Source organism: Trachinotus anak, unplaced genomic scaffold (assembly GCF_046630095.1).
Source record: "Trachinotus anak isolate AG129_WGS33_773 ecotype Australia unplaced genomic scaffold, CSIRO_AGI_Tana_v1 ptg000008l, whole genome shotgun sequence".
In the NCBI taxonomy this organism is placed as follows: Eukaryota; Metazoa; Chordata; class Actinopteri; order Carangiformes; family Carangidae; genus Trachinotus; species Trachinotus anak.
The window spans coordinates 19,348,968-19,361,471 of NW_027273859.1; the positions used below are offsets into that span (position 1 = coordinate 19,348,968).

The window sequence follows — 12,504 nt, forward strand, 5'->3', positions numbered from 1 at the left end:
ATAACATTGGTAGCTGTAATGTAGATAGATAGATAGATAGATAGATAGATAGATAGATAGATAGATAGATAGATAGATAGATAGAAACTTTAATGATCCCAGAAATTCAAAATTCTGGTTGCTCACAGTAACACATTAAAACACTTTTTTTTTTTTTAAACTGCATGAGTGATAATCATCCTATCATATAATATATAATACATTATGAATCACCAGGTCATACCTTTACAGAACAAATACTTTTATATTTTAAGTTGACCACATTTACCTGTCAATACTTTTGTACAAGTACCTCCGTAGGGTTTTGAATGCAGGACTTTCTCTTGTTTTATTTACTGCATTGTATGGGTACTTTTGCTTAAATAAAGGATCTAAATACTTCTTCCACCACTGGGAACAAAATTTACTTCCAGCACTTTATGTTACTTCAACTGTCCGCCCTCCCGCTCAGTTGTCAAAACGCAACTACAAGGTCCATAATGCATTGCAACGAAACAGTCATTATCATGACACATCTTCAACATAAGGAAAAGCTGCCTCTTTGGAAGCGTCTTATTTGCTAACCTTGGGGAGAGGTTGGCTCCTTCTTGCGGTTAGCATTTTGAGAAGTAAATAAAAACTCGTCTATGCAAGCAGCGACTGTCGGGGCTCTGCATATGTGCCATAAGTGAGCTACAGCTAGCTTTCTAGTTCAGAAGCTCGCTAAAACAGAGCTTCACAAGCTAGTACGCGCTAACGCTAGCTAACTGAGGAGAGCGAATCCGTAACATTTAACGTTAGAGGGCTGCATTGATCAAAAAGAGCAGCTGAAAGGGGAAACTGTTGACATTATATCTACGGGACACGTCGCAAAGAAGCAGCACACGGTGAGTAGCTAATTAGTCTCTCTAGCAATGGTTTGTGTGGTGTTTGTGTTATAAACTGCAGATGACTAGCTAAACTTGACAGCTAACTTAGCGTCGTGATTCGAGGACTCGAAAACAGGTTGGTAATGCATGAAGTGTCTGCTAAATATCATGAGACACTTTTATCTAATCGGATGACACAACGGCAGACAGATGTGGTGTCAACTATATTTCACTGCGTTGCCGTGTGAAACGTTATCACGTGAGTTGCCGCACACACACAGGAAACAGTGTTCATTTTATCCAGTCATAAAATAACCTGATGTAACTGCTGCCATTTTTAAATTAATTTTATAGGCCTAGCTTTTGACATTAAGGGCTTGTTCTCCACTCACTGATAAGATTTCTTCTGTGTTGTAACGTCAAAATGACAGTGTCATAACTGACTCTAATTGTTGCTAACAGCTAATACATAAACAGTAAATAACCTTGGGCCCGCTAAAGTTTTTAGACATGTGACATAGATAGGTTTCCTCGGTTGACCCTACTTGTGTCTGCAGCAAAGTTTAGTGGGCAAAGACCCTAAGATGCAAAGGAATCCTGTGGAGTTAGCTGTTTACATGGTGTTGATTCAACGCAATGTGCTTAAACTAATGACATACAAGCAATTGCAATTTTTGTGTCTTTTGAGCCATTAAACATTCACAGTGCTGGTGGAAAAAGAAATGGAACCTTGGAAACCTGGCAGCAATAATCAGCTATAATCTTAGGATGTCTGGTGTGAAAGGCTGTCTTTAACTCATTCCACAGCATCTCTCCTGGGTTAAGGTCTGGACACTGACTGAGCCAGTCCAAAAGGCTGATTTTCTGTTGTAGATTGAATGTTTAGGGTCATTGTCCTGCTGCATCACTCAACTTCTACTGAGCTCCACAGCAGGTGGACAGCCACTCTGACATTAGAGGCCCAGAGGCAGCAAAGCCCCAAATCATGATGCTCCCTCCACCGTACTTCATCTTTGGGATGCGGTGTCCTGTCATGGACAACATACCCCATGCATCCATGCACCATGATTTGCGTATGGTAGACTCATGAACAGAGAAGATAATAAGCTTTAATGATTCCTTTAAGCCTTTAGCTGTTACTCTTGGGGTCTTTGTTACATCACTGACCATTCTGTGTTCTAGCTTTATGCAAATCAACGAGTCTTGATCATAAGTCTTCTGAGATCTCTTTTTTGAGAGGTATAGTTCATTTCAGCATTTAATTCTTGTGAAGAGCAAACTTAAAATATGTTATTGTTTTCTATAAGTCACAGTACCTCTAACCCACACCTTAAATCTTAGCTTTTGTTTATGTTATTCGCTGAGGGGTCCACACACTTTTCCCGACCTACACTTTCAATGCTTAAATGATAAGTTCATTGTGGACATGAACAATACAACGATTTGTGCGTAACTAGTTAAAATAGATTGTATTTGTTTATTATTGTAACTTAGATGAAGATCTGACCATATATTAAGAAAAATTTATTCAAAAATGCAGATGATTCCAAAAGGTTCACTTACTTTTTCTTGCCACTGTAAATTGACACGAAACAATGTGGATTAACAGGACCGTGTTTAGTAAGGTGTAAGTCTGCACTATGGTGACCTTGGCTCACTGCACCCTTTTAATTGTGGCCTCTTTATGTTTATTGAAAAGGCTTTGGTTCCAGCATACAAAGGTGAAATACAGTAAAGTATTTTTTTAGAAGCCTATTTGCCCCTGCAGTACTTCCAGTTTCATGTATTTGTTGTTACCTGGGCAGAGCACAGTAGCTGAAGTTCTTGCCCCCCAGTGATAATGTGACACTGCACTTGTAAATCATCAGCTATTACACCATCGCCTTGCTTGTCCCCTGCCTTTTTAGACTCTCTAGAAGCCCTTCCCCATAATTGCCACTCTAGTTTCTACCCACCCTGGTGGTCATTCCAGTTCTTATGTATGCTAACAAGTTCATCAATAATCAAGCTGACTGAAAAAAAAACAAACTTTCAATGACAATCTCCAAAAGGTCTGATTGACCCAATGGCATGCATTTTAAATGAACTTTGACGACTGTATGCCTTTTTCAGTGGCAAAATAGGCTTAATGCCCATTTGCAGTGGGTCCTCTTACAATACTACAATGCATTAAGGTCCCATTGTGAGACTAATATCATGCAGTTTTGGACCAATGCAGACTGGTATGAACAACGTGGTGCAACAGAAACAGTTTGCAGATCATATATTTCATCCTTGACAACGATGCAAGTGCTGAGTGTTAAATCACTTTGCAGTCAATATCTGGGAGTCAGTAATGCTTCAGGCTTGACACTTAACAAATCAAAATATTCTCTGTTTACATCTCTTTGTTTGATCTCTCCCTTCTTCTCTTCCTAACAGCTTGTCTGTAGAGACACTGGAGTGAAATTACAGGCTACAGATGAAGAGGAGGGCATCCTTCACATGATTTCCCATGATTCTCACCTGGAGTGGGAGGGTGCTGTGAGAAAGGAGGGAGGACAAAGAAGCACAAGGAGACTATAAACAAGAGTCATGAATCTCCATCAGGTCCTCACAGGGGCTGTCAACCCTGGGGACAATTGTTTCTCTGTAGGGAACATCAACAATGTGCCATTCACGGTAAGATAGTACAAGCTCTGGAAATATTTCCCTCCCAGCCATTTAGAACCTCTGATTCTAAGGGGGTGGCTGATCTGTCACAAAACTGAGGAGATTTTTGTTCACTGAGTGTCTGACTGTCTGCAATGTGGATGTACATGCATAGCCAAAAACAATGTGGAATATCAACAGTATGTTACTTGTTCAGTGCTTAATTTCTAAATCAGTTAGTTCCAGAGGATGCTGAGAGGGTACTGTCCCAGAACACATAGAGGGTGCTTTTGCAGTTGGTCAGGGGAGAGAAGAAGTCATGGAAAGAATAAAAGATCCACAGTGCCTGGAGCACTATGGACACATCTAGGTGCTGGCTGTTAAAACTAAACAAAACTGTCATCATAAACAAAGCATTATTTATTATTTATGTACATTTAAAAATCTAAGCATTCACAATAATCACTCAAAATCAACAAGGGGAGTTATGTAGAAACACCTGTTTATGGCTTGCTGCTCTCTCCCTTTCTCTGTCTTGTTCACTTCCCTGTCATTCCCTTCAGTCTGTGCATCACTACATTGTTCTATTTGCAGTAATGAAAAGCAAGCAGGCTATCAATCTATCCTATAGTCTATCAATCTCCTCCTTTCTGTTTCAGCACTATGGACAGCGCCGTGCCTACACCTGCACCCCTTAATTTCAGCCATACTCATTTCACTGCCACACCGCAGAAACCCCCACTTGTGGAGCTTCGAGTAGTCATATGCCAAAATATTTAGACACCAAAAAGCATTAAAGCACTTGCCAGCATACAGTGCAGTGCAGGGGTCACAAACACCACCCTCGTTAGTCTGGGGGGTCTTGACTCGAAAAGGCTGAGAGCCACTGGGCAATGTTATTGTGTTAGTCACATTAACCATATAACCTACACCATGCTCTGTCGTTGAAAAACACTTCCCTCTGCTGCAGGAAGTTCTTTGTTAGGGTTTAAGACTTTGTTGCATGTCTGAACCTCTGACGCCTTTTGCACCCTGTGATCTTGAAGCAAACAATGAGATACTACTCCCATGCTCTTCAGAGAGTGGATCAATAGGATAACTATTTCTGTCCCTCTGTCCTCTTGTTATAGAGGAACAGTCACAGTGAATCACAGCTCATGTGAAGATCTTCTTGTGAGAGCCACAAAAATAGAGTGTAGAATTCTAATCTTATCTGCATGTACTCCAAAGCTGTCATATGTCCTGTTTTGTGCTGTGACACTGGCTCCAGCTCAAGTGCAGTTCAAGTGATCTTCCATGCAATTCTCTCTGGATGAATATGAGTGTCATTTTCATCTCTCTGCCCTTCTTCCTCTCTCTTTGTCTCTTGATAGGCTTATGCGTCAGGTTGTGATGTGGTGATTTTGGGCAGTGACTTTGAGCGACTGCAGATCATCCCAGGGGCCAAACATGGCAACATTCAGGTTGGCTGTGTCGACTGCTCACTGCAGGGTGGACAGGTAAGAGTAATGGATTGGTGCTTTGTCTTATTGCGTCCTAAGTTCATGTGCAGTCCGGGGTGTTCCTGAAACACCATACAGTTTTAATGAGTACAAATATTATTTCAGTTTAAATGAATGTTTATTTGTTTAAATATTAATTGAAAATATTCTTAGTGTCCCAGTAATCTTAGGTAATACAGATTGAACTGAAAATGAATTGAGGTGCTTTTTGTTTCCATGTTGTAAATGAATTTTGTTTAAATTTTATAATTCAATATTGTACTTCAGGCCAGTAGAAAATAAAGGATTTGCTACAGACAGTGTTGTGCTGTGTACAAACATTTGTGGATTTGAGTAATACAATGCATCATATTCATACCCAATTCATACACCGGTTTAACTGAGTTCAAACAACAAATAGTAGATCAGAGAGACAATTGACTATAACTTTACTTTCATGTTGAAAAATAAGCCACCTGGCCCAAATTAAGAGAGAAAAAGCAGAGGGCAATAAAAGTGTTTTTGTGCAATGATGCACACTTCCTTTTGATTTTGTTGTAGATTAACTTTGACTGTTTTGCAAGCACAAGCTCTGTTGCACTCTTATGAAGTGTTGGCAGCTTGTGTTTTCAGGACAAGCATTTGTTTGCAACTTCAAAGGGTGTTTTGATGAACTTGAATGAGCATACAATCATGAGCTCCAAGAAAGAGACACATCAGTAAGCATATAGTGGTAAACAGGCACTTATAATCCTTTTAATGACCTCAAAATCGTTTTAGGTTTTGGCACAAACAAAAGATATGTTTGATGTGTTTTGTAATTTGCATCGGGGGAGGGGGACTTGTGAAAATATGTAGCTATGTATAGTTTCAATTCCATCTGCAGAACAGAGACAATGACAAGGTGTTATTTTGTTACTGATGGACTAATTTTATTAGTTTGATAAGTTTGAATAGTTTTGATTATAAATGCAAAGCTTGATCAGGTTTTTTTCGGACGCCTGGTAGACTTTATAAAGGAACTCAGTACAGTTGTTAATCCATCTTGTGGTTGCCCAACATTTAGCAAGAATAAAGATTATTAATGATAGAACAAATATTTTAATTCACACAGGTTTTAACTTTAGAATTCATTGTTTAATTTGTCTAATTTAAACCGTCCAAAATTCATAAGGTTTAAAAGTTTGAAAACTGAGATGTGAACGTGAAAAAAATTGGCAGAGATTCAACACATGGCTTGCTGACAAAATATGTTGACCCTCTCTAAGTCCCAAACCAGGCAGGTTTGGGTTGTTTTGGAGTTTTGGACCTTAATCCAGCATGCAAAGCTGCAAACAATTATGAGTGGTGAGTCTCTGCAGGCTTTATTTATGAAACTCTGAAGTGAAAGTTTTGCAACATAGTAACATTTCTCTGCAAACATTTTGAGTATGGAGCAGTTAATTATGGTCATTCAAAACCTTGTGGTAACCTTATGGATTCTGACTTTATGATTTTACTTCAGAAGTGGTCACACTTTTTTAAGGCTGTATTTCTAATAATCTACTGTATTCGGTTGCCAAACATCTAGCAGTGTATCCTGCATTATTGCTATAGTTACATTATTCATGATTCTACTTAGCTACAATGTTGCAATCAAATACAAAAGGACATTTTCCGCGTTGCTTCATCTGCATAAGCTTGAAACTTTACCTCATAATGAAAGGTATTAAGGGCAGAAGTCATCATTGCCAGATTGTCACTGTAATCTGTTTTGTTTTTTTAATTGGGGATGGAAGGTTGGTAGCACTGTTAAAACAGAAGACGGCCCTGGTTTAAATTAAATGAAAAAAAGTTTTTTTTTTCACCCAATCCTTCACCACTCCCCTCATGTGATGTTTAATCCAATTCACTTGGGCCAGAACTAATCTCACATGCCTCTACCATGGTCTAGCATTTGTTTAAGCATGCTCAGTTGGTATGCCTGCCCCTCTCCACAAAGATATTTGTAATGCTATTTTACACAACAGTGTTGAGCACACATCCCATTTGCTCATAATGTAGGTGTTGTATCACTTCAGATACATGTTGTAAGCATGAATGACCCACTGACATGGAATTATATTTTTATATTATATTTCCAAATCCATTATAGTGAAGGTGTAATTAGTTTTTTTTTTTATTGAATCTGTATGTCCTAGAAACTGATGTATTTTTGTTTATCTGAACCATCATCTGTCTAGAAGGATTTCTGTGTGACTGTGCTTATGCCTGTGCCCATTTATATATGCACATTTGCACATGTGAGTGTGTGACTCACTCCTTCACTGAATTTGTTCACTGACATTCGGCATATTATTTACCCCATTAGAGACACAGCTTGTATTATCTAAGGCCTGGACGTTATTAAGCTTGTTATTTGTGTTCACTGCCATAGAAATGTCACCCATTCACTCTGTTTAACATTGCCACTGTGGCTTTCATGGAAAGCACTTGAGCATGTAGCCTTAACCAATGCATGAATGGGAGGATTGCATTCAGTAGACAAAACAATGTTGACTCAAGACTGGGTTGTTAAAGGCTCAAGATATTTTTTGTTTGTTGTCCACGGACTATACTTATTTACTGCTGAGATATGTCATGGTTTATAGAGTAGACTATGGATTATTTTGGCTTGCTTCTAGTTAGGATCTTAAATAAGAATCTACACTCATTATTCACTGTCAAAATTGTAAAAAAAAAATTGCTTTCTTTTAAATAACAAATATGTTAGTAGGCTATTTTAAAAACATACAGTTTACAGTTTAGATTACATGAGCACAAAGTTGATAATTTTGCAATGTAATGTTGTTTTAACTGTCAAATGTTTTAACTTATATGGTAATTTACAACAATATATTTTTATTTTTTGTATTTTTAGAAATGTCATTAAAATATGATTAGATATAGAATAATATATTGTTTCACTCTGTGTCAGAAAACATGTCTTAATATCTATTGTGTTGCCTTTTCTTTTCTCTGCTGACAGATTGCAGCTTCCTATGGAAGCATTGTGTGTGTCTTTGAGCCTGTTCAGCACCCACATCAAAAAGATACATCATTGACTGTGAGTAGCCTACATTATCTTCTAATCACAGTCTGCTTATGCATGCATTCATATCATTTTCAATAACAAGACCTTTCTCCTTCAGGCAAAGCTCTCTTGCTATTTAAAATTGGTCAGAATATTTTTCCTGTAAATCCTTCAGAAAGTCACCAGGGAAGAACAAATATTTGAAACACATGCACATAATATTCACTGTTTATTCTTGTTCTACAGACAGAGCAGAAGTCCGAGGTTGGTTATTTCAAGAATAGTCATTTGGAATGGAAAGATTTTGGACATACTAAACTCAACCCAGTACTGTTTTCATAGCAGAAGTTCTCTGGTACTATGATTGTCCACGTGGGCTGATCACATGTGGCTCACATGCAAGCAGCTTCACTGTTGGTTGTTGTTATGCAGTTGTCAGTGTCTATGAAGACTCTCAGTCATCCAGGTCATGGTAATTCAGGAAGAGTTCAATCGAGGGCCACTGCACTTGGTTGTAGATACTTGAAGACGAATCTCCTCTCATCCAAAAGGCCTTTTCAGTTTTGGTTTCTACCCATCCAGACTACACTGTAAGTTTTCAAACCAAATCTGTGCCTCCAGCATTACCAAAAGTCTCCCTAGTCTGGATGCCAGATGTAAATGTAACATAAGTGATGCATTTTAAAACTAAAAGGTATTAGTGTGACTGTAGCTTATGCACATCCTTCACGTGTATGTGCTCCTTGTCTTTGGCCGAAGCCCTTGTTGGCATATTATCAGCTTGGAGGGGAATGGTTTGATAACTCCTAGGTTATGTACCAGTGAGTGGAGAGAGTCAAAAAGTAAGTATTGGCCTGTATCTGTAGACTTCCTGTTTAGAGGCTTGTATCTTTTTTAGGGTATACAGCACAGTCAAAAAAGCGCCTCAGACTCGCCACCAGTAAGTGAGAACTAAAGCAGCCTCTCAGATGAAAGATTAAACATCTTCAACTAACTACCAAGCCCAGCTGCCCTCAATTCAACTCTTCTTGGATAACAATGACCTAGATGACTGAGAATCTTTCCAGACACTTACAACTGCATAAAAAGGTCCAATAGTGAAACTGCTTTCATGTGGGCCATGTGTGAGCATATGTGTTCTTGGAAACTGATATAGCTGATAGAAACTATCCTATATTTAACATTGATGTTTTGTTTTAAATGTAGTGTTTATTCTTTCTGTACAGAAGTTGAACTGCCAATGGCAGAAGACTGGTCAGTTTGCGCTAGAGTCCATAGTACGGAACCTGGCCTGGCACCCCACAGGTACTTTGATACCTATTTCTCTCTTAATGTTACGCAAACATACCAAGTTTGAGTTTGAACTTTATTTATTTACTTCATATATCTGTCTTTCAGTATATGCCTTTACAATTCTTTTTTTTTTTTTTTTTTTTTGAACAAATTATATGATACAAGACATTGATGGTGTATGACCTCAAAGAGTGAATGTGTTTTTGTTTATCCAGGCAGCACTCTCTTAACAGGCTCTAGTAGCCTCCAGTTGTGGTCTCATTTTGATGGAGTAGAAGATGAAGCCAAAGAACGGGGAGAGCAGGCAGGAATGTCCATAAGAGACTCTCATTCTGCCTGGAGGTGCATCTGGCAGAGCAAGTAAGAACTGAGAAGTACACACAGGAGCTAACTTTGAATGTTTTATTTGTTTTTATTCTAACTTGTTTTACTCTGTCTTTAACATTACTTTATATTACTAACTGTATATTTTATATGTAGTATGAAGTATTGAAAATGCTGTCTTTTTTTTTTTTTTTTCTTAAGTACGGCCTCTCCAGTCAGTTTAATGAAGTTCTCACCTGATGGGGAATTCTTTGCTACTGCTGGACAGGTAAGTGGTTTTTACCAGGACCTGCTAAACCTGTACAGATTTTGATGCAAACTAGCTTGTGCAGGTCACATAAGCATTCTATATTTACAGTGACAAGGCCAAACACTGTAAACTCAGGTGTAATTTTAAAGTAACTGAACAGTACTGCCTTCTTTAGGTGTTTTTTTAAGTTTAGGCCTACAACATAATGGCTTTAATTAGTGAAAGTACAATCTGCAACACAGAATAAGTTATATCCCTGTTTATCTCTTGTCTCTCTCTTCAGGATGACTGCCTGGTAAAGGTTTGGTACAGCACCAGTAAGTGGAAGTCAGGTGTTTCCAGACTCTTCACACCTCCAGAGCCCAGTGTCAGTGTCCAGGGAGAGCTGGCCTTCTCCTTTGTCTACCTAGCCCATCCCCGTTCTGTTACCGGCTTCTCTTGGAGAAAGACCAGCATGTACATGCCACGGTATGGACACTGTCGAGGCATCATTTCACAGCCCCCTTTCTGCAATCATGATCCATTTATTTTCTCAGCCGGGTCATTTTGACTCTTCTGTTATCCAGAACAGTTGCTATCACTGCATGTCACTTACTGTCACATGTCACTTAATGCATATCTGATGTAAACAATCTTGACAGCGCAACACATTTGACTGACAAGTGACAAATAATTATTTGGTGTTGAAGAGGGATGGCAATCTCTGTTTATGTGATTTAGTTGCATTTGGAGTAGATTTACTGAGTGAAGTTGTGTTTGTTTGTTTGTTTGTTTGTTTGTTTGTTTGTTTGTTTGTTTGTTTGTACTATGCATCCATGGTTTGAACATACTAAATTCTCAGAACCTTTAGGTGTGACACAGTTCACAGCAGATTTACCATGCAGAAATATTATTTTGGAAAAATATTGTTACTCTACCTATCAGCTCAGAGAATTAACATAGACAGAAAAAAAGTCTTATGTTGAGGCAGAATTCTCACTGAGCCTATTTGCTGCTAAAAAATAGGCCTCAGGAAGCACTGAAGTTGTGATCCGATTTGTACTGCTACGTTGGTGGTGTGTCAATAATCAGATGCGATAATAAAACAACACTATCTCTTATTCTACCTCTGGCAACACGCTATGTTTAACTTTCCCTTTCCCTATTTGTTGTATTCTGTAATCATGGCCCACATTAAGGATGAGATTAGATGAAGCCATTTCTTTATCTCTAGTGTCATTACTACTTTTGTTAACTTATATCTCTACGGGTATTTTTCCTTTGGCCAGCTGTTTATCAGCTTTAGATGATTAGCATAATTACTGAAAATCTGAGTACCCTCTAGTGGACTTCAATCTAAACCGTTTATCATTACCCTCTCTTTTTCCTTCCTTTCCCCTTATAGAGGTGCAGTGTGTAATGTTCTGCTCACCTGCTGTAAGGACAGCGTGTGTCGGCTCTGGGCAGAGACGCTGTTGCCAGGTGACTGCCTGCTGTCCGGTCTCCATAACAACCATGCTCCTGGCCCACACAGCGACACACTCAGATGTGCTGGTCCTACTAGGAAAAACACCTGCAACGGGAAGACGCAAGGAAAAGTGGCACAGGAAGTGGACAACTCTAATGTAAGTTTTGCTAAAAATAAATACACTCAGTTTGTATTTTATTTAGGTTCAACTAGCTAAACTGAATGTAGTCTAATATGACAGTCCTGCAGTGAATTCTGTCTTTGTGAAGGGAGAAAAAAGTTTTTGTTGAAACTGTTTTGGAGAGGTTTTGATAGACATTTTGGAGGTTGTAATTTGCAGTACTGTTGCAATGATGCGTTATACTGAGAAGTGTTGGTAGTATTTAGTCAACTGTTTAAATGGGAGAGACAAAATGTGAGAAACAGTTGTTATTATATCATAGTATAATTCAACAACACTTATACCTGTAGCTGCCCCCACAGGAACTCAATAATCAAAACCCAAATCACATCATCAAATTGAGCTTAAAAAATAAATACTATAATGATGTATGTGTAACAATATGTGTATTAACTGATATGTACTGTGTGATATGTGCATGTAGAAATGTCATACTTTCCTTAATTCCTACTTAGATATATTCTAAGTAAGAATTTGACAGTATAGCACACAGTTTGATGTTTGAAGACCATTCATCTTAAAGGACAATGTCAGAGAATTTTAATGCTGGCAAAAGCAAAAACAACTTACTGTAGGTCTCAGTGCTAAGGCTAACACATTTTGTTTCCATCAGAATCAAACGCATCACTTGAAAAGCTATATCACAGTGAGAGTATGCTCTATATTTTGGTTCCAAAATGCAAAAAAAAATTTGCTACAATTTTCCTTGTGGTGGGGATTTAAAGGAAACAAATGAACCTGAAATAGAAGCCAGATTACTATACTTTCACCACTGCTGATGTATGTCATTGGGCAACTGCAGATGGGGGAAGAGGAGCAAAGGGAGACTGAGAGAGGAGATAGAAATACAACTGAGGCTTAGTGGAGTTAAAAGGGAAAATTAATTGGCTATCAGACATTAAAATGGTTTTTGAAGCTGTGAAAAGGGTTTAAGACGAGGGATCAGTGAAGAATGTTAGCTTCTTTTCTGTAATCTGTACACCTCAAAATTATAACT

General features: G+C 38.4%; 1 protein-coding gene across 4 annotated transcripts in view; it reads left to right on the top strand.

Moving 5' to 3' along the window:
* The first annotated feature begins 478 nt into the window (after nt 1–478).
* The window catches only part of LOC139624290 (dmX-like protein 1), a 54,954-nt gene continuing 42,928 nt past the window's right edge, over nt 479–12,504 (top strand). For all 4 annotated transcript variants that reach the window (XM_071483303.1, XM_071483305.1, XM_071483304.1 and 1 more), the window contains exons 1-9: nt 479–866; nt 3,270–3,509; nt 4,853–4,978; nt 7,968–8,045; nt 9,239–9,317; nt 9,521–9,665; nt 9,831–9,897; nt 10,163–10,347; nt 11,264–11,483. In XM_071483303.1, coding sequence (XP_071339404.1) covers nt 3,423–3,509; nt 4,853–4,978; nt 7,968–8,045; nt 9,239–9,317; nt 9,521–9,665; nt 9,831–9,897; nt 10,163–10,347; nt 11,264–11,483 — 987 coding nt within the window. In that variant the 5' untranslated portion in view covers nt 479–866; nt 3,270–3,422. The remainder of the gene's footprint in view (nt 867–3,269; nt 3,510–4,852; nt 4,979–7,967; nt 8,046–9,238; nt 9,318–9,520; nt 9,666–9,830; nt 9,898–10,162; nt 10,348–11,263; nt 11,484–12,504) is intronic.